At 42.5% G+C, this 21,733-nt stretch overlaps 1 protein-coding gene and 1 pseudogene across 8 annotated transcripts in view; one reads left to right on the top strand and one right to left on the bottom strand.

Annotated features, from left to right (window-relative positions):
- The window catches only part of DYM (dymeclin), a 336,944-nt gene that overhangs the window by 92,394 nt on the left and 222,817 nt on the right, over positions 1-21,733 (top strand). For all 8 annotated transcript variants that reach the window (XM_045458095.1, XM_045458090.1, XM_045458091.1 and 5 more), the window contains one exon: positions 1,316-1,458. In XM_045458095.1, coding sequence (XP_045314051.1) covers positions 1,316-1,458 — 143 coding nt within the window. The remainder of the gene's footprint in view (positions 1-1,315; positions 1,459-21,733) is intronic.
- On the bottom strand, positions 12,669-13,763 carry LOC123587964 (annotated as a pseudogene).

The following is a 21,733-nucleotide window of genomic DNA, read 5'->3' as shown; positions in this document are numbered from 1 at the left end:
TTCGGTCATTCTGTCCACACTCCAAACCCCACGCATAAGTAACCCACTTCTGCTTTCCTGTTTAAACTGCCTGTCCTCCCCGCCCCTTTCGTCCCCCAGCTTCTTACCTTCTCAAGTGGTTTCTTTGTAGAAGTGAAACGTTGAAGTCCTCCTCCTTCTTCCTTCTGCATCATTCTCTATGTGTAAGCACCCATCAGTCATGTCTGTCTGCCGAAGTTGTTTTCAGTCTCCCCCTCTCACTAGTCCCGTTGAAACGACCATCATCTCTGCCCTGTCACCCTGTGTCTGGACTACTCCGGCAGCCTCTTAGCTGACGGTTCCTACTTTCACGTGGTCACAGACACTTACTGTGTGGCAGCCATGTGCCAGACATGTGTTAGGATGGGGGGCTCTGCTCTTGAGCAGAAACTTACAGTTTCCTAATGGGGGGCTGGGAGTAGATACAAAACACACACACACACACACACACACACACACACACACCCCCTTCTATTGACACAGTCTTCACAGAACTTGAGATTGTAAAACAGATACAAACCAAGTAGCTTTGATGGAAGTTCTCAGAGAGTGGGAGCTCTGTCTTTGTCATCTCGTCCTTGCTGCCTTGGTTGTCTGTGTGTCACCTCGCTCCTTGAGTATCCTGTGGCACAGCCATAGAATCCCTTAGGGCTCTTTGGAACATATTTGAAAATCGCTGATAATAGAGAAGGAGCCTGGGCTTTGGCTCAGGATTCTATTACAGAGTTTTCTCTAGATGGCAGGAATTGATTTATCACCTTAATTTGTGGACACATATCCCTTTTCACCTGCGTCCTTTCCCTTCTCCTCTCATTCCGTTACTTTAAAGCAAAGAGTATTAACATCTAAACCACCTGTATGCATATGTGTCTTGTGTGTGCATGCATAAATTGAATGATTTCATACTTAAAATGTGTAGTCTTTTGTATTAATGCTTTCTTAATTCTTGTGTTTCCCTACTGATTCTATGGTACTATCTCCCTTCAAGCACCAGGTACCGTATAATACCCTGAATTAATAATATCTCACCTGTTATACGGGATTACCAGTAAGGTAACTGAAGCTCAAGAATTGAAGTGATTTGACCAACAACTGTGGTATAGAAACAGGAAAGCCAGAATTCAGCCTCAAGTCTGATCTCAAAGCCCACGATCTTCACCGTTATGTGACAGTGCTAGGTTCCTTCGAAGTGTTAATCCCTTTAATATTAATAGATTCTGTAGATTCTGTTTATTGTTACACAAAGTCAGGTGACTTCCACGGGTTTGATTTTCTTCTTTTTTTTCTTTTTGTGTAGTCTTCCATACACCAGCAAACTTGTGAAAACCCTATTGTATAACTTTATCAGACAAGAGAAGCCGCCCCCTCCAGGAGCACACGTTCTCCCACAGCAATCCGATGGGGGCGGACTGCTGTATGGCCTGGCATCCGGAGTAGCAAGTAAGTCTGATCAGGTTTTGTCAGTTCTCTGGCGTAGATAGAGCTTGTCTAATCGGCATAAGAAACTGCGTTTGCTTGGCTGCCACTACTGATGGTTACATCGGCCCTGTGCAGCTGGCTGAATGGGAAATACCGGAAGTAACTGAACATATTTTGTCCATTTAGTGCAGTGATTAATGCGGTGAAATATATGCAAATAACGAATAGATTGTTTACCTGTAAAACACCACTTTCCAAGAATAATGTTTATAAATATGCATATTGCGTGTGCTTTAGCGGCACAGTATTATACAGTTAAGGTCTTGGAAACCTTTTACTGCCGTGCTGTATGAGGAGACACTGCTGTTTTAGAGGCGTTATTGGTCAGGACCTTACGTGACTAATTAGGTGTAGTTTTCTTGTTAGACTCTGTGTTTTATTCATTCAGTGACAAATGAGCACATTTTGAAGAATTTTGTATTGAATTCTGGAGTGGCACAAACACGGGTTTTATCAGATTGGAAGCAGATTTCATTAACTGAGGGAAACCTTTCCCTCCCAGACAGTGAAGCCTCATTTCCGGTTCACGGTGTCGGGCGTGAAGACCCTGGGAGGGGCAGCAGGAGCTCTGGTCCTTTCTCTAGTTAGCGTGGCGGGCCCGTGTCGTGTGAAGTCACGGAACCCGACCTTCTGCTTTATTCTGAAGGAGAATCAGAAACCAGGCTGGCATCGCGGCAGCTGTAGGGTCTGCAGGCGCCTCTTACTAAAGCAGCCACGTAGGCCGTCCTTGCGTAGTGCAGGGCTCGGCTGTTTGAAGGAACTCTACGTCGAGCCCAGTCCCACGGCCGAATCCTGGCTGCAGCGTGCCCTCCACACCGCAAGGGATAGCAGTTTGATGTGGAAGTGTAGTCCTGCTTGGTAATGTACTAGGTAATGAGTCTTGGGAACGTCTTTGGGTTGAAAGACCTCTGTTGGGCACCTGGCTGGCTCAGTCAGTTGCGCATCCGACTTCAGCTCAGGTCATGATCTCGCGGTTCACAAGTTCGAGCCCTGGAGCCTGCTTCCGATTCTGTGTCTCCTTCTCTCTCCACCCCTCCCCTGCTCATACTCTGTCTCTCTCTCTCTCAAAAAATACATAAAACATTAAAAACATTTTTTTTTTTAAAGACCTCTGTTGACTTTTGGAATTGACCTCTGGGCCAGGCTTTCCAGATTTGCCTTCCTTTGATTTCTTTTAACACTGTGGGTTGAATTACGTTTGTGTTCCCTCCTAGCTCTGTCCTCCGTGCTGAGCAGGCTCCCTAGCATGCCAGACCCGCCGAAGTTCATTCTCTGCTTTGCTCCTACCCGCTGCCCTCGTTTCTGATGGGGAGGCATTCATGGCTTCCGAACGCAGCATAGCACTGGCTTCTCGTGTTTTCTTTTTTCGATCATTAAACTGGTATGAGGTTATAAAAGCTGAGTATTTTCCAGTACTTCGGTATGGTTGGGGATTTGGGGCGGGGGGAGGTAGTATAAGTTCATTAACTGCTTTCTTCGAAACAATGCCAATTCTTTGCACTTTTCTGGTTTTTGTTTGTTTGTTTTTTAAGGGCAAACATAGATTTGTATGTAAGGTTTAGTTTTTCTTGGAGTTATGTGTCGTCAGAAGAATGTCCAGTATGGGAATGTGGTGTCATCAGTACCAGGTGCCAAAAACCTTTTAAACTTTAGAGCTGTTTCTACCTAGTTAGCAGTGTATCAGAAGGAAGTCCCTTAATTTCCCTAGCTTCCGGTTTTTTTGTCTTTTGAAGGAGAAGGTCGGAATAGATGATCTCTGAGCTTATTTCCCTATAACTTGCAATGGTTCTATGGCCTTTCTTCTCACCAGTAAAAAATTTAACATTCAGAGTCAGGGGGAGAGGTGGCAGTGAAAAAAATTTAATATTCAGTTAAGGGCATTAAAATGGACTTAAGATTTTTAGTGTGCTATAGTCACAAGACATTTTTACGTACCTTCTTACGTCTTCATGAGATTAGTCATATAAAGGTATAAATCATGATGGAGTGATTATTCATTATTTCACAGTAGGTGACTCAAAGGATTACAAAAAAACAGCAAAAGGATGTTCTCTTCCTAAAAAGTACAGCTATTTATTATTTATTGCAAAAAGGATAAGAAAGGAAAAATAGTCACGTAATTTTGAATTAAGCCACATTCTGTGAAAGTCAGTCAGGTTTACAAGAACATTTGACTTCAGTTGTATGACCACTTTTGAAGATCTTTTGGTTGGTAGTTAAGGAATTTTCTTACTTTTTTTTTTTTTTTTAAGCTTATTTATTTATTTTGAGAGAGGGACCCAGAGAGAGAAAGTAGGGGAGGGGTCGAGAGAGAGGGGGAGAGAGAGAGAATGCTAAGCAGGCTCTGCACCAGCAGTGCAGAGCCCGATGCAGGGCCCGAACTCCCAAACTGTGAGATCATGATCTGAGCTGAAGGTGGGGTGTTTAATCGACTGAGCCACCCAGGTGCCCTGGGAATCTTCTTACTTTAGCATCGGCTTAAGAAAAATATGACTTGGAAGCTCCTCCCTGAAAAAAAAAAATACTCCAAAGCCAAATATAAACTCTTTTGGGTGACATTTATCTTCACCGAGATTGAGTTTTTCCTGATTATAGAAAGCCATTTCCTGTCGCAGCAGTGTACGTATGGTAGGTTTGACTTGATTAATTTCCTTTGAAACCGAGCGCCTTATTTTGGAAAACTTTATAGCTTTGGATAGTGAAGTTTTGTTGGCACTAGCAGGGAAGAGGAGCTTGCTCGTGCTAGGTGAGCGGTGAACCACACATCTGGACCCTCACAGGAGTTAGGCAAGGCCTTCTCCGGTTTATCCTCACTTTTTCAGATTTATTTTTAGTTATTCTACTGCTGTATTTGTTTCTCAGACTCTAGCCATAACTCTGTTACTCTTTACATGCCTTACGCTTTCTCCCTTTCACGTCCTTTCTTGGATTATCTCTTCCACCTACGATCCTGTTTCCTCCTCTCTGACTTTTTTCTGCCCGTCCATCCGTTAAGCGCTGTCTCAGGTACCACTTCCTCCACGAAGATTTCCTGTTCTCTCCTAGCCAGGGGTGATCTTTTCCTGTGGCGGACTTAGCACTCTGCTTTGTGTTACGATTACTGTATATAGACATCACCTCCGCACCTGGGCTCTACACGCAATACGATGAGAACTAACATGTATATAACACTTGAGAGGTCATAGAGCAACTTCTTGTGTATTTCACTTTATTCTTGTAGCAACCTTGTCAAACACATGATTTCACCTTTTTAATGTGATTGATGAAGAGATGTTCCTGGTTATTATCTAAGATCACATAGGAGGTGATGTTGGTTTGCACTTGAGCTCAGTTTCTTTGACTCCTGACCTTTGCTTTCTGGTCCTTTCTGATCACCACTTGAGTCCTGAGTACATCAGCTGGTGCTTGACTTATGCGAGCATGTTCACTGCAGTCTCCAGCAGAGCGCCTTACGTTTGTGGATTGTCAGTAGATTCTTGTTTGTAATTAAAGACCAACAGCTAATACCTTGTCTACATTCAAGATAGATATGAATTCAGTTTATAATAACAAGTCTGTTTATTGAATGCCTTCTGTTTTGCAGTCACTTTATTATTATCTTTTTCTTCTCCAATTTTTATTTAAATTCTAGTTACTTAACATATACTGCAATATTGGCTTCAGGAGTAGAATTCAGTGATTCATCACTTACATACAACAGCCAGTGCTCATCACAACAAATGCCCTCCTAAGTACCCATCACTCATCTAGCCCATCCCCCACCCACCTCCCACCATCAATCCTCAGTTTGTTCTCTATCTTTAAGACTCTCTAATGGTTTGTTTCCCTCTCTTTTATCTTTTTATCCCATATGTTCATCTGTTTTGTTTCTTAAATAAGACATGAGTGCAATCATATGGTATTTGTCCTTCTCTGATTGACTTATTTCACTCAGCATAATACACTCTAGCTCTGTCCATGTCATTGCATGTGGCAAGCTTTCATTCTTTTTGAAGGTTGAATAATATTCCTGTGTGTGTGTGTGTGTGTGTGTGTGTGTGTGTGTGTGTACTTATCCATTCATTTCCAGTCACTTTAGTAGCTAACTTACATACAGTTACAGTAGCTGACTCACCTCCTCTTTATTTGTAACACTGTGGAAAATTTCAAAGATGGATAAAAGTAGGGAGATTGGTAGAATGAATCCCCATCTATCCATAACCCATCTTTAAGAATTATCAGTATTTTGCTATTTTTTCCTCATCTGCTTCTTGTTCTTTTTAAAAAGCTTTATTTGGAAATAAGTTCATACATGTATAAAAGTTCAAAAACTAAAGGTATTATAAAAAATGATATAGTATACAGATTGATTTATTATTAACATTTTATCCTATTAGTTTTGTATCTCTATTCTCTCCCTCCTCTTCTCCCATTCTACACACACACACACACACACACACACACACACACACAGTGGTTTTTTTTTTTTTTTAACCATTTGAAGGTAAGTTACGTGCATTGTGACCCTTTATCTCTAAATATTTGAATGTGTATTTCCTGAAAGGGGATATCTCTTACACAACCTCAGTACACTTACCAACTTCAGTAAAATTCAGTATTCAGCCACCCTTAAAAACAAATGTTTATTTCTTTGTCAGTAAAACTTAAGAAATGGAGATTTCCTCTGTATTCTGAAATCTACTTTATTAATACAGTATCATTTGGGTTGCACCTAAATTGAATTTTTACAGTTAGGTGTTCTTGTCACTATGCTGCTAACAACTTATCTATCTCAGACTAACTGCTCCATGATGCAGCCCCCACACCTTTCTCCTTTCTGTTTATTATTGGTCCTGCAGTATGCAGTGAGTGTTTGAATGATGTTTGAATAGAAGGTAATAAATAACTGGAGGAATTATTATTATCTTTTAAAGACCACTAGTAAGTTTTTTCCATAGTTAATGAGAGCAGTGAAAATTACTTGTATGGATTTTGTTCTTTTTTAAAAAAGTTGTTTTCACACGTGTCAAGTGTGGTTTCTGTCTTTCCCTGGAAGTGGTTAGGATCAGTCGTACATTAATAAAATACTTTACCTGGCAACAACTGTGATACATGCCAACAAGCCTCTTCATAATTTTGCAGTACAAGAAATCATGGTTTCCTTCCTCTTTATAGCTTTTTAGTTTAGATTTTTCTCTAAAATGCTGACAAAATGGAAGAAGAACCAACTGATACATCACTTTACCGTTTCCAAAAGAATGCTAGAATTTTATTTAACGTATCCTTTAATGAATCGTAGAATTCCAAGATTAGGAGAAGTGAGGCTAAAGGTCAGCAGGTGACTTCTCAACATTAGCAGTCCATCTGGCATAATTAAAAAAAGTGCATGCACATGCACTTACACCCTTTAATTTCTAAGTCATTACACATGTGCTTGGGCCCTGTCATAGACATTTTCTTTTTTTTAATTTTTTTTTTTTTTAATTTTTTTTTTTTCAACGTTTATTTATTTTTGGGACAGAGAGAGACAAAGCATGAACGGGGGAGGGGCAGAGAGAGAGGGAGACACAGAATCGGAAACAGGCTCCAGGCTCTGAGCCATCAGCCCAGAGCCCGACGCGGGGCTCGAACTCACGGACCGCGAGATCGTGACCTGGCTGAAGTCGGACGCTTAACCGACTGCGCCACCCAGGCGCCCCTGTCATAGACATTTTCAAGAAGCATTCTAATATAGCTGGTCCATTTCAGCACTACTCACTTGGTCTGGGTCCCTTTCCCGTGCTTGGATCTATTTTGCTGTGGGCCCATCATTACACAGTTGAGCTGGTCCTATTACCTACTGAGGAATATATTGTTGTCAGGCAGCTCTGATGGTTTTAACTGACCTTCTTCTAGCACTTGTGTTATCTTGGTTTCTCTTCTTGTTGTTCTCTTCATTGTTTTCTGTTGCTGATGAGGTTCATTGTATCAGTTTATCCTGGTGTGACCATTGGTACAGTACTCCAGCACGAAATAGATTGGAGTCTAAACTCCCTGATTCTGGACATTGCATTTTTTTTTTATTAATCTATACTAAATGCTCATTAACTCTTTTGGCAGGTACTATTCAGTTATTAATGAGTTTTTGTTAGTTTGATCATCTCAGTCTTTTCTGTACCTGCAATTTTATGTCCTGTCTTTCCCCTCCAGGTTTTATACATGCACAATGTTACATGCACATTGTGTAATATACACAATGTTCAGTGTGTCTCAAATATAGTTTTGTTAGGTATGGTATGATCCACAATTTTAACTAACGGTAATATTTGTGCTTATTTTCAGCCCTAGATTATCCTTAAACAGATATTTTGGGGCTTCCTCCTTTATTCATGGTTCTGTCCTTGGCACCATATTGAAAGCAGATTTACTCATTCTATGACGTTTCTTTATTTTTGAGAGGCAGAGAGAGACAGAGCACGAGTGGGGAGGGGCAGAGAGAGAGGGAGACCCAGAATCCCGAAGCAGGCTCCGGGCTCTGAGCAGTCAGCACAGAGCCCAATGCAGGGCTCGAACTCGTTTACTACAAGATCATGACTGGAGCCTAAGTGGGGAGCTTAACCGACTGAGCCACCCAGGCGCCCCCAGATTTACTCATTCTAATTCCTTTGTGGAAAGCAGGGTGTTTCTGTAGGTGGCACATGTTAAATAACAAAGAAAATTAATGTATTGAGGGCTCTTGTGACTTTTCTACATAGACTCAATTTCATTTCCTGGAATCCCAGTGAGGATTAGCTGGGGCAGAGGTGGGGGACAAGAGCCTGGTTTTCCCAGACAGCAGACCTCAGAGTTGATGAGGATTCCCACAGTTTCTCCTGAGTTTTAGGACTTACCCACAAGGCTCTTCATGAAGCTAGAGCTCGTAGTCCCTTAGTGGCAAGAGGTGCTGGCCAGGCCTCTTGTGAGTTCACACCAGCACCTTCCCCTTGCCTCATATCTCCACTCTAGATTATACCACAGGGAGCTCTCAGCTGACTTTTCTCTCATTCCTGGAAGTCCTTGTGGATAAGGATAGATTGCCAGAGCTTGATATTGAGAATCAGATGATTTGGAATGGAGTCCCAGGTCAGCATGATCTTAGACAAGTTCTTTACCTCTTTGAATCTCATTATCCTACCACACAAGCCTGATAAACAAACAAGACTTTTTGTACCAGGTTATTGTGAAGAATAAATGAGGTATTGTATGTAAAATAACTTCTGAAACTATACAACATCTCTCCTCATCGAATAACTTTTTTTTAACCTGCATTGAAGCTCCTCTGCTTTTTGTTGAAGTCAAAATAATTTAAAAGAAGATACATTTAATTAGATGATGTGAGTGATCAGAAAATCTCTGATAAACTTACGTGAGTTTAAAATTTCAGAGAATATTTTGTCTTTTTGGTCTGTTCGTCAGACTTCAAAATTTATGTAAAAAATGTTTTGAAACACCAGCCGTGTTTTTGCTCTTTCTCCAACTGGCTTTCCATTTTATGTGGTGCAAAATTTGGCCAATGACAGGCAGAAAGGAAAATCTGATTGTTAAATAGATATTGGCCACAAGAGATTTCTCCTTGCTTCCTAAATGAACTTGCCTTGACAACAGTTGCTATGGTACCGCTTCTTATTCACTAATTTATCTGAAAAAAATATAGTTTCTTTTCGATAGTTTGTGAAACTAGCCAAAGACTTTAGTGCAAAAAGACTTGATGCCGACCTAACCCGTATCGTAATAAATACTTCAGATGTTCAGCTCATCAAAGGTATCAGTAGTATTGGTAGCCTTAGTTACAGTTAGTAAGGCAGTTGATACTTAGTTCTTACTTTACGCTGTAAGCCTATCACCCTCCCCTGTTAAAGATGTTCTGCAAAGCCAGTGATCGAAGACACTTAACCTCTCCGATTGTGATGCGACGGAGCAGGGTATATGGTGATGACACATAGCTCACACAGCTATAATAAAATGCCGTAGCCTGGATGGTTGAACAACAAACACTTGCTTCTTTCAGAACCAGAGGCTGGGAGGTCTAAGATCCGGGTGCTAGCAGATTTAATTCTTGGTGAGGGCCCTCTCCCTGGCCGTCTCCCTGGCGAGCTCTATTTTCACACGCTGGAGAGAGAAAGCTCTGGTGTGCCTTCCTCTTCTTGTAAGGGCGTTAATCCCGAGGTAGGGTTTCCACCTTCGTGACCTCCTCTAAACCTGATCGCCTCCAAAGGCCTCTCCTTTTGTTACCATCGCATTGGGGGTTAGGGCTTCAATATATGAATTTGGGTGGGGGGACGCATTCAGTCCATAATAGGTATTAAGTGCTGAGATTCTGTCTGGGAGGCCGCTGGCCCCTTGTTTGTTGACAGCTAAGGCATCTCTAAGTGCCGGTCATTCTTTGTTTTAAACCACAGCCCTGCTTGTGGTGGGGCCAGAGCAGGCCAGTCGCAGTCTCTCCCGACCTCACAAATGTGTTTTTTGTTTTTTGAGAAAGGACATTCCAGAAGGTGTAAGGAGTCCCTCCAGAAATAATTCTGTGATTGAAACAGATTGTTTTCTTTTCTGATTTTGGAGGCCACCATTTACATCGTCCTTCGGAGGGATTGGCTCTAGATTTTGATAATCGGAATTGTGTAAGGGATGCAAGTGTGAGATTGGCTGTTGGTGTCAGGCAGACCTGGAACTCAATGCCAGTCCTGCTGTCAACAGACTAGGTGTTCGCTGTTAACCTCTCAGTAGTGACTCAGATCAGTCAGGGTAAAATGAGGATAGTACCTCCCTTTGTAGGACTGCCGAGGTGATCAAATGAGCAAAAGCGTAGGAAAGAGCCAGGCACCTAGCAGGTACACAAAAGTGGTCGCTATTAGTAATGGATATTACATAGTAATATTTAAAAGATAACTTTTGTTTAAAAATTTTCTTTGAAAAAGGCCAGTGACCATATAGTGATTTACAAGTTTACTCCGATTTCTAATGTAACTAAATTATGAAAATATCTGCTCTTTGGTATACACGTTAAAAAAAAATTTTTTTTAATGTTAATTTATTTTTGAGAGAGAAAGAGATGGAGTGGGAGCAGGGGAAGGACAGAGAGAAAGGGAGACACAGAAAGTGAAGCAGGCTCCAGGCTCTGAGCTGTCAGCACAGAGCCCGACGCGGGGCTCGAACTCCCGAACCGTGAGCTCATGACCTGAGCCGAAGTCAGCTGCTTAACCAATTGAGCCACCCAGGTGCCCCCAGTATACACATTTATAATAGAGATTTCAGATAGTCACTGGAAGAATTGCTAATTACGCTGAATATTTAATATTGGGAGAAAGAAAAACATAACAGTTATTTAGTTTTCTTTTGGTTCTATCCTTAACTTCTTTGACCTTGTCTTTTCTTATATTTTCAAGCTTTTTACTTGCCTCTGATGCCTAAAAAAAAGAGTTGAAGCAAGGAAGGGCTGACCTTGAACTTTCTTGTGTTTTCTCTTTATAAGACAAAGCTGTAATGTGATTATAACCGAGTATTTAATGTTTTGAAGAGCCAACCCTAATTAAATGTGTTCTCCCACACTGCGCTTTCCGTCAAAGTACTGAGGTTTTACACAATAACTTCTGATATATGGCTTTTCCATTTGAATGAGCCATCAAAAATGTTTTTTTTTCCTTTGCTTGCGGTGGTGGGTGTCCCTGCCAAATTGCAAGGCCAAAGTTGTGATTGTTTGTTTAGGCGGATGCTGTCGTAGAGAAATTAATAAAGTAGAATTTGAAGATTAAAACTCCTATCTCTCCCGGTTACTTTTATTGAGAAAGTTATTGAATCCGTTACGACAGGTATGCTATGCAGTGGTTGTAATTTATTTTATGTGATGGTTATTTTTCTCTTTAGTTTTGGCTTTTTCTGGGCTGACTCATTGCGAGAAAGAAAAACTACCGTAAGAGAAAAAGTATGTGGCCCTCAGAAACAGGCATAGTTGTGAAAACATTTCCAATTAAAGCACTTTGAACTTTCAAGAAAAGGAAGTGCTTTGTAAATAAACAATAATTACATTCTCAGTTCATTTTTACTTGGAATGACTTGGTAGATTTTATATACCAGGTGAAAGAATGGCTTTTTTTTTTTTCACCCTCCTTTATTTTCAGGGCTGAAACTAATTTTGTGGCTTATAAAGTAGAGTTAATTTCATTTTGCTGGTTCCTCGTGGTGGCTCCTTGCAGGGATACATGGAGTATATAGGTCAGTATCCCCAATCCAAATGCCTGTGTGCAGTTGTAGGGTGGTAACAGGAGCGATTTCACTTTTAACTGCTCTCTGCAAAAAAGTATTTCCGGTTTTAGACTTTCTAAAAGGTGTTTCCTAAATGATATTCATTGGAATTAGTATGGTGTCAAACTACAGTTTTGGCTTCTCTCGTATTATCCTTGTAATTTGCTGACCACCGTGCCTGAAATGGCCGTGAAAGTCAGTGCGCCAGCCCTCTGTGCTCGTTTCCTTCTTAATAGTTGTGAAGGGAAGATCGGGGCCTCTTTTCTGTCGCAGAGAGTTGGGAAGCAAATTCATTCGTATTCACCAGGAAGGTTATAGAATAAAGCAGTCAGTTTCTTTTCTTTTCTTTTTTTTTTTCACGGTTCGAAGCTTATTTGATATCTTAGTTGCTTGGTGTGACACTTAAGATAGTTGGTTGCACCGTTTGTAGGTAGATCTTTCTTTTTACATCATGTGGCAACGTTCACTATGTTCTGACTTACACAGTACACAAAATAAGATCCTTTAGAGCAGTTACGCACAATACATGCAATGCTGAATTTAAACATTGGATCCCAGGATGTGATTGGCTGGAGAAAACAAAAGTTGCACGAGGCATGTTGGGTGAAGGATCCAGAAGTAAGTCATACAACACACAGTAAATACACATCTGGTTTGAATAGCGAACTGCAGCATATTCATTATGGGCGGTGGTGTCTCTGAGGCAGTGGAACTGTTTCACGTTAACTGACTTAGGATGACGCAAGATGGGTACCATCCAGCATCAGGATGTAGCCGCAAGGCTTTGTGAACCATTTCTATTTGTAACTTAGGAAACTGACGTTTTTCCTAGGCCATTTTTAACGTTATTACTTGAATAACAGAACACGATATACACAACCTCCAACTAAAAATCCCGTTGTAGTCTAGATGGTGATGTGGTACAACATTAAAAGACTCTAAAACTGCAGCTCTTTTTGGATCCCCCAGAGTGTATCTGCACTCTTCTTCAAACGGGCCACTTCCTCAGGAGTCAGGGTCACCTTCACAGCGTCTGAGATTCCATTCTGTCCCAAGATGCAAGGAACACTAAGGAAGACATCATCTTTTGTTCCATAGAGACCCTTAATCATGGTGGAAATCGGATGCACCCGCCTAAGATTCTTCATTATACTTTCTGCCAAATCTGCCCCAGACAGTCCAGTGGCCCAGGAAGTGTAGCCTTTCAGTTTGATCACCTCATAGGCACTGTCAGCCACCTGTTTGTGAACCTCTTTCCACTGTTCCTTATCTGCATCAGTGCCTGAGTCAGGGTGCAGATTCTTCAGGGAGACACCAGCAACATTTACTCCACTCCATACAGGCACACTGGAGTCTCCATGCTCTCCAAGGACCCACCCATGGCAGCTTACCGGGTGAACTCCCAGCCCTTCCCCCATTAGGTAACGGGACCGGTGAATCCAGATTGCAACCACTTCCAATAACACGGTTTTTGGGAAAGCCGCTTATCTTCCAAGCCGCATAGGTCAAGACATCCACTGGATTGGAAACAACAAGCAACTTGCAGTTTGGGCTGTATTTTACAGTATTAGGAATGATGAACTTAAAGCTGGTCACATTGCGCTGGACCAAATTAAGACGGCTCTCTCCCTCCTGCTGACGTGCCCCGGCTGTGATAATAACCAGCTTGGAGTTTGCAGTCACATTATAGTCTTTGCCAGAGAGTTTTTGGTGTTCTGAGGAATAGGCTGCCGTGCTGGAGATCCATCATCTCTCCCTTCAGTTTGTCTTCCATGACGTCAACAAGAGCCAGTTCACCTGCCAAGTCCTTCATTAAGATACTGACGGCACAAGCCATGCCAACAGCACCAACCCCAGCAACTGTAATTTTATTCTGGGGGGTATGGTCTTCCTTAAGAAGATTCTGAATCAGTTGATCCTTGAGAGTTGCCATATTGGACTTAGAAGCAGAAGGAATCGGGAGTGCACCTCGGGCAGGCGGGCGTCGGCAGCATGTGGTGTTGGGTCCGGACTCGGTGGCAGCCGCTCCCGTACCAAAGCAGTCAGTTTCAAATGAGATCCTAGGAGTAAGTTTCCAAGGCTTGCTAGAAGTGATTTGATCTGCTTCTAAGACTTCTGTGACAGAATTTATAGTACTGTGAAATTTTAAAATATTAAAGAGCTAAAAAAAATAAGAATATTAAAGCTAGGGAATTTCCATTTTTGGGGAAGGCAAATCTTATTTGAAATATGAAGCAATTAAAATGGATTTGCTTTAAAACTGTTAAATTCTATCACAGTCAAGTGAGTGTAACTTTTATGAAGCAGCTGTTTTAACTTATGTTGATTTCAACATGGCTATTGGAGTAAATTCAAAGGCGACTTGCTGACAGAATTTGTGAATGGTAGTAAAAACGTTCTTAAAGGATAGTTGGTATAGTTTGGGACCACCTTTTACATGAGTAAATAATATTCCAAAATTTAGTGTTTTGAGTTATTCAAGACTCCCATTTAAAATGTATCTGGAGCTTTGCTTTGAAATACATTAACAAAATAAGCTACACTGATGGGTGAAGGTAGGGATGCATAGATGGGTAGGGATGTTATCACAAATGTAGCAAAATGTTCATGTAACATGGAGGTGGTGGGTATATGGGTATTCACTATATAATTCTTTCAATTTTCCTGTATGTTTGACAGATTTCATAATAAAATGTTGGGGGATGCCTGGGTGGCTCAGTCGGTTAAGCGTCCAACTTTGGCTCAGGTCATGATCTCACAGTTTGTTAGTTCGAGCCCCGTGTCGGGGGCTCTGTGCTGACAGCTCGGAGCCTGGAGCCTGCTTCAGCTTCTGTGTCTCCCTCTCTCTCTCTCTCTGCCCCTCCCTCACTCACACTCTCTCTTTCAAAAATAAACAAACATTAAAAAAAATTTTTTTTTAATGTTGTAAAAAGAACAGGATCACTGTGAGGATGAGTTAGTGTTGTAAATTTCAGCTTGTGCATTAACAAGCTGTATCTTTGCTCCTGAGCCTTTTAGAATTGTTAGGTAAGATTCTGAAGAATGTGGAAGTAGACCAGACCTGGGTTTAAACCCTTTACCGTAAGTCATCTAATTATCTCTATAACCTGTGAAAGTTTTGTATCTCTCTAAGCCTTTCCTTGTCTATAAAAATGGAATGATGATTCCTTGCAGAATTATGATAAGTATCTTTCGTTTTTCTGCTTTTGTGAGCCAGACCCTGGTCCTCAAAGGCTTATTGAATCCAGTTGGATGAATAGTGGAGAGAGAAGGGGAGGTATAATTCATTGGTGCTTGGGAGTCTCCAGATTCACTTCCACAAGGCCATAGAGGTCCCATACTTGACAGAGGCCAGGCGAAAGAAAGGGAGGGAGAGAAGCAGCTAGAAATCTTCCCCAGCGGGATGGTGAGTTGGAAGCTTTTGGCATCAGATCTGAGCTAGAAACTGGGCCCTGCCTTCTGCTAGTTGTGTCACTTTGGTTAAGTTACTTAAACTTCATCGAACCCTAATTCCCTCAGTTTAAAAATAGAAGCTAGAACATCATTTACCCTGTGGGCTTCTGTTACATTTAAATAACATATACATGACAAGTAGTGAGTAAGTGTTTAGAACATGATAAGTGCTGAAAGCAAATGCCATTTACCCTTTATCGTCCTCATTTTTCCCCCCTCCCATCTGTGTCACTTTCTCCACTTTTCCAAACACCGTTTGTTTTTGTCTTTCGTGTTTCGCGTTCCCTCAGCCTTTCTGCTGACAAAATTAAGGCTATTGCCTCCCCTTTTCTAGATGATTGAAAAGGATGATAAGCAGATCCAGCAGCAACCTCCTTAGCGTCCCTGGCCATAACTTTGTCAAATTGGAAGCCTGGCTAGCTATCAGTACTGTTTTCCAGGCCATTTGGTACAAAAGCAAGCCAAGTTGAGATCATTTTGCAATTAAAAATTTCATAAGCTGCTGAGTCACATATTTTCATAGTCTGACATATTATGCTTCCAGTGGCTCCTGATGCTATGGATTGAGGGTAAGGGTTGGAACATTTTAAATTCGTCTTTTTAAAACTCTTCCTAATAATATTTCTGTGCCTTGGTAATATTAGTCAATTCTTACCCTCCGGCTTGTTTATCTTAGAAAGTATAGAGAGACTGACAGATACCAACTTTAAGAGAGGAGGTCTTTTCAATAGTAGTTATTCTAAAGTATAAAGCTTTCCAGGAATATTTCTAAAAGTAAAAACAATTCTGCCCATTTACATATTTATACCGCTTAAGAGATGGTGCTGTTTGAGTAAATAACAGTTTGTGGGTCTATCTATTGTTTATGTTTTGAGATCCGTTTGATTTTGAGACGGCCCCAGTTTGCTCCACTACCCTTGGAGCCTTCCTACCTGAGCAGGAAGCCTGTGGAACCATGGTTGCATCTGCTAGAGAGCCGACCGGAAGCAGAAAGAAAAATGCCTTCTCTATTCTTTTTTTTTTTTTTTTTTTAATTTTTTTAACGTTTTATTTATTTTTGAGACAGGGAGAGACAGAGCATGAACAGGGGAGGGTCAGAGAGAGGGAGACACAGAATCTGAAACAGGCTCCAGGCTCCGAGCTGTCAGCACAGAGCCCGACGCGGGGCTCGAACTCACGGACTGTGAGATCATGACCTGAGCCGAAGTCGGCCGCTTAACCGACTGAGCCACCCAGGCGCCCCATGCCTTCTCTATTCTTCTCCACTTCCAGTCTCATTGTCTGCTCTAATCTGAAGCCAGCAGGCAAAGGAGTTTGGAAAATAAGAGTTTGCGGGTTTTGGCCCCCTACACTACTGATCATAGGTGAGAGCAGGGTGGAAATGAGAGCAACAGACATTAAATGGTACTAGTGTGATCCTTATTTACAGACGTTATGTAATTTTCATGAAGTCACACAGCTGGTAGGTGGGAAGACTGGACTTTAAGATTACGTGTAGCTTCAAAACCAGTGATGTTTTCGTGATACCATCTATTGTTGTCCATACTGTATGCTGTATGTGTGTAATATATATATTCCTGTGTGTGTTTATAAAAATGTTTAAAACATTACAGCACAAAGAGCGTTAGAAGTAATGAATATTTAAACAGATAAGCTATAATTCTACCACGGTGTAACAAATCAGCTGTTGCCATTTGTTCTCATTATCTTTCAGTTCTTATACTTGTGTATGTATATATTTGCATATAGCAAATTAAATGTTAAAGCAGGAGAGATTTAAGATGTGCCAATAAATACCAGGTTTTATTTTGTCGTTAGGGTACATTATGAAAATAAAATGGCATTACTATATACTTGCAAAGTTTGATTTCCAGTGAGGAAAGGTGTGGCTTAAATCCAAGCTGTTACTTTCGTTAATTTCATAGCTGACTTGGTCAAATCAGGAAGCAGGCAAATTCTTGCTGTGTAGTAGCTGAAGTTATTAACCCCTTTCTTTTGTGGTATGATTAATAGCATGTGCTTTGAGGCTTCCTTTATATTAACAACAACAACGAAAAGGATGTCTTGGTTAAGTGTACCAGTGTTCCTGCCAGTTCTCAAGTTGTTCATAAAGCTCACTGGTTATCTGGACACACTTGTTTCCCCTGAGCTGAGTTACAGAAAGGGCTCAGAAAGGCAGGGTATGTTCAGCACACTAGCTGTTCCATCATCTCAGATGGAAGGGGCATGTTTAGGGGGCATTGCAAAGGATTTATTCGAATATGGTACGACACTAACTGCTGGTTTGTCTCTTCCCCCATATCAGCGGACTACACGGATGCCGAGAATAGATCACATTTCTCAGAACCTTTTGCAACCATATATAGTCTGCATTCTGGCCAAGGGAATGTAAGCAGAAGTGATATGGGCAAACTTGCAGGTAGAGTTCTTTTTTTTTTTTTTTTTTTTTTAAAGTTTATTTATTTATTTTGAGAGAGGGAGAGGCAGAGAGGAGAGAGAGAATCCCTAGCAGGCTCGGTACCATCAGCATGGAGCCCGATGTGGGGCTCGAACTCAAGAACCGTGAGCCTGTGAGCCCAAGTCAAGGGTGGGACACTTAAGCGACCGAGCTACCCAGGCGCCCCAACAGGTAGAGTTCTTAAAGGGAATGCGTGTACTTACCTCTGTCCTGCTGACTTGAATGAAAATGTGATGGCTGGGGCTGGTGTAGCCATATCGGACCATGCGTGACACTTAGGAATGCAGACTATACGTAGTAGAGCCACAAGAGAACATCACAGAGCAAAATGCAACTACTTTGGGACTTTTATTGAAGCCATTATTACACGGGTCTGTTACTTGTAATTTACCCGATCCTGACTTACCCCTGGGTGGTGATATATAGTGGATGCAGACAAGGCAGTAGTATAATAAATTAGGCTTCTAGGATGGGTGGTTTGTAGGGTTTCTCATCAGAACTTCACAGTGACCAGAAAACCGTGGGATGAGGCAGAGCCCTGTATCTCTCCCTCTCTGCGTACCACTTTTTGTCCTCAGTCTCCCAGCACTTTTGCTATATTCTACACAAACTGCAGCGTGTAAGTGCAGAACAAAAGAAAGAACAAAAACAGTTACAGAAAGAATCTTTTGTTGTTGTTAAGCAGATCTTGAATTCTGCCAATCGTAGTAATTCACGCATTGATGAGATAGCAACCAGAGCTATTAATAGTGCTTTTTTTAGCCTAGTTACAATAGCTGAGGCAAGTGAGTACATAACCTTAAGGATGGAGGAGTTTGTCAGAAGCCGCTTGGCCCACGCCCAGGTTTTATATTTTATCTTCTCAATTAATGCACGTTTAAGTACTCCTTCCGTGAGCATATCCGTGCTTGTTTCATTTCTGTTAAGATGGAATTATTTGCCAGTTCATGGACTTAATTAACTTCCTTGGAATCTTTTGTGTAAAATTAATAGTTCAGGAAAAAGTAGCATGTCTGTTTTCTGACCTTATTTGTTGACCTTTCTGATGTGCTTATTCCTAGCACGTCATGGAACATCTCTAGGAGTTCACGCATCCCAGTTGGAGAAGTAGCATATGTGTGATTTGAGCCTCATGGGATCTCTTAGCACACTGGCTGTTTCTCTCTCTCTCCTCTTTTAGTGATATGATACATTGCAAAAAGCCTGAAACCTGGATTTAACCTTGTTAGTTATCTGACCTAGGGGTGGTTATGGAGATCCTTAAACCTCTCCTTTCTGGTAGCTTGTGTGATCGGCAGTTTTATCGTGTTGCGTTATGTCTCTGCGGTTCTCTTCGGAAATTCCTGTCACTCGTATATTGGACCTTCTTGTTCTGTTCTTCCAATCTCTCTCTCTCTGAGAATTCTACTTCTTGGCATTCGGCTAATTTCCGATTTACGTTTTAGTTCACTAATTTTCCTGCTGTACTTAATCTTCTGTGAGATTCTTTCACGGAAGTTTTCTAATGTGTGAGTTATAACATAGGTACAATAAAGTACCTAGCTGGGTGAGGAGGGAAGCAAGGGCATGGGGGTGGTGACGGACGTTGAAAAAGTGATGGAGACCCGATCAGGTCCAAAATGGTTTGAGTCTGGTATTCCATGGAGGAGGTGACCTGGAAAGCTGGGAGTTAGTAACCAGAGCGTGGAATGCAGGAATTCAGGACTGTAGTGGTGGTGCAGTTCGAACATGTAGGCGGGGTGCGGCCATGGGAGTGGCTCATTGAGGTAGGATAGAGGAAGTGAATCAGCAGATCAGGGCCTCTGAGGCTCACTGTTGGGTGGCTTGACTGAGAGTAGGTTGAAATTTTTAAAATGAGGACTGGAGTAGTGTTGAGAGAGAGACGGGGTCAGTGCTCACATTACTGGAAGATGAGCAGAAGTGACAATGATGTCTGTAGACGACTATAGCAAGAAGGACTGATGGGATGTCTGAAGGTCGCGGGAATGTGTGGAGAGAGGTAGTTGGGAAGCGGTAATGAGTCTGTGGTACACGGGCTGTGGAGAGAGAAAAAGTGAGTCATCGCTTGAAACGTCTGCTGAGAAAGAACTGTCCTCAGGGGACACCCAGGTTTCTGTGATGTCTGAGGCATCCAGAGAGATTGAACTTGAAAGCGTAGAGGGTTTTCCCCCCCTCCCCCGCCAAAAGACCTGGGTTCCAGAGGGCTAGTAGAAGGATCCGGATGGCGAGAGCTATTTAAGTGACGTGCCGAACCGTATGGCGAGGAGCCCAGGTGTGATAGAGCTTCAGTCCTTTTTGCTGCTCTGGGTAAACAGGGACGCAGGGCATAATGCAGTTCGTCCTGACGAGCTTTTAGGGGAAGGTGGGTGATCAGTTCCAGTTGTGGCTTTTGACGGTTTGTCCTGGTGAGGCTTTGGCCTCACGGCCCCGGAAGGAGGTGTCTTATCTGAGGGACTCAGAGCTCCGTGAGCCTCCATTGCGTCCCACTGGGTGGCTGTGGCCCGGCGCGGGGAAGCGTGCCTTGGTGGCAGGGTGGTCTTCCCAGTTGTGCGTCACTGTGTTCTAGAGGGTTAACCAGAGAGCCCACAACCATCTTAACTGGTCATTTGGAAGCCAGTGTAACAAATTTATAACTCAGAAAGGTTAAAGTGCATCACTTAAGACCATGACCAATTCAAAACAGAACGGGGAGCGCAGGAATGCCAAACGCCTGTCGTGCGTGCCTGGGTGCACATCGCTTGTCCGGGCATAAGGAGCTTGGTAGCACAAACAGGCATTGCATAGCAGCTACTGGAAAGAAGACTTAGGACTTCCTGTAAGCTCTGGTGATCCTTTTTTCTAGTTTATGAAAGCCAGTTACGGGATCCCATAACTGATTTAGTACATTCGTAATGGGTCAGTATTAACCGTAGGTGCACCTGAAAATGAATATGGGATAATTGTCATTCTTTTGTGTGAACATCAGAAAAGACTTGAACTCTTGGCCTGCCTGGGGCCCTTCAGAATCGGGCAGTGGGTCGAGCATTCCTGGAGAAGCGCTGTCCTGCGGCCCCTGCCCTCGTAGCCTGTCCTCTCTTTCCAGCTTTATCTCACTCCTCATTGCCGACTGAAGCTCTAGGAACACAGAAGGGCCGTGCTTGACCAGCTTTGTGTGATAGCGTTCCGTGCACTGAAGATGCCTTCCCGCTCTCCACCTGCATGCAGATCTGTCACTCACCTGCACGCCCCAGGTCACAGGAAGCAGCTTTGGGAGGCTCTCCTGGGAACGCGCTGGCAGAGTGAGCGCTTTCTTCCCAAGCGACCGTGTAATACTCTCACTACGCGGTGTTAGAATGACATTCCTGCCCGTCTCCTCTCTCAGGGTTGCGGGCACCCTGAATGTAGTGTCATCAATTTATTCATTGAAGGAGCTGGGCACACTTGCTAGAGAGAGAATTTGGAAAGGGGCGCCTGGGTGGCTCGGTCAGTTGAGCGTCCGACTTCGACTCAGGTCATGATCTCGCTGTTCTCGAGTTCGAGCCCCACGTCAGGCTCTGGGCTGACAGCTCGGAGCCTGGAGCCTGCTTCGGATTCTGTGTCTGCCTCTCTCTCTGCCCCACCCCTGCTTGTGCTCTCTCCCTCTCTCTCTTTCTCTCAAAAATAAATGTTAAAAAAAAAAAAAAAGGACAATTTGGTAAATGTTTATTCACCATAAGAAAGGGGCAAAATGCCTAGGAGAGATGATGGTTCCTTAGGGGGAAATCAAGAAAATACACATGCGTTACCAAGATGAACGGAAGCAGAACGTTGAAGAACAAAAAAAAAAAAACCCAATCCATGCAAAAACAAAAAATGAAAATATATAGGGTTCTCTGGATGAGGTTGAAAAGAGAGAGAAGTGGGGCGAGATAATTGGGGTACAGACTCATTTGTGAAGCCCAGAATGCTGTTCCTGGTAGCAAATCGATCGAATTTAGGCCTGTTATATCCCAGGTACCGGAGACCTGATCTATGGTAGGATTTCAATTTGTAATTCACGGCTAAGACCAGGGGCCGCCTTCATTGTTTGGGAGCCAGAGAGGCAGTGAGGGCAGTGGGTGAGAGTATTTG

The sequence above is a fragment of the Leopardus geoffroyi genome, chromosome D3, assembly GCF_018350155.1.
Source record: "Leopardus geoffroyi isolate Oge1 chromosome D3, O.geoffroyi_Oge1_pat1.0, whole genome shotgun sequence".
In the NCBI taxonomy this organism is placed as follows: domain Eukaryota; kingdom Metazoa; phylum Chordata; class Mammalia; order Carnivora; family Felidae; genus Leopardus; species Leopardus geoffroyi.
This window is presented reverse-complemented; position numbering and strand designations above follow the sequence as displayed.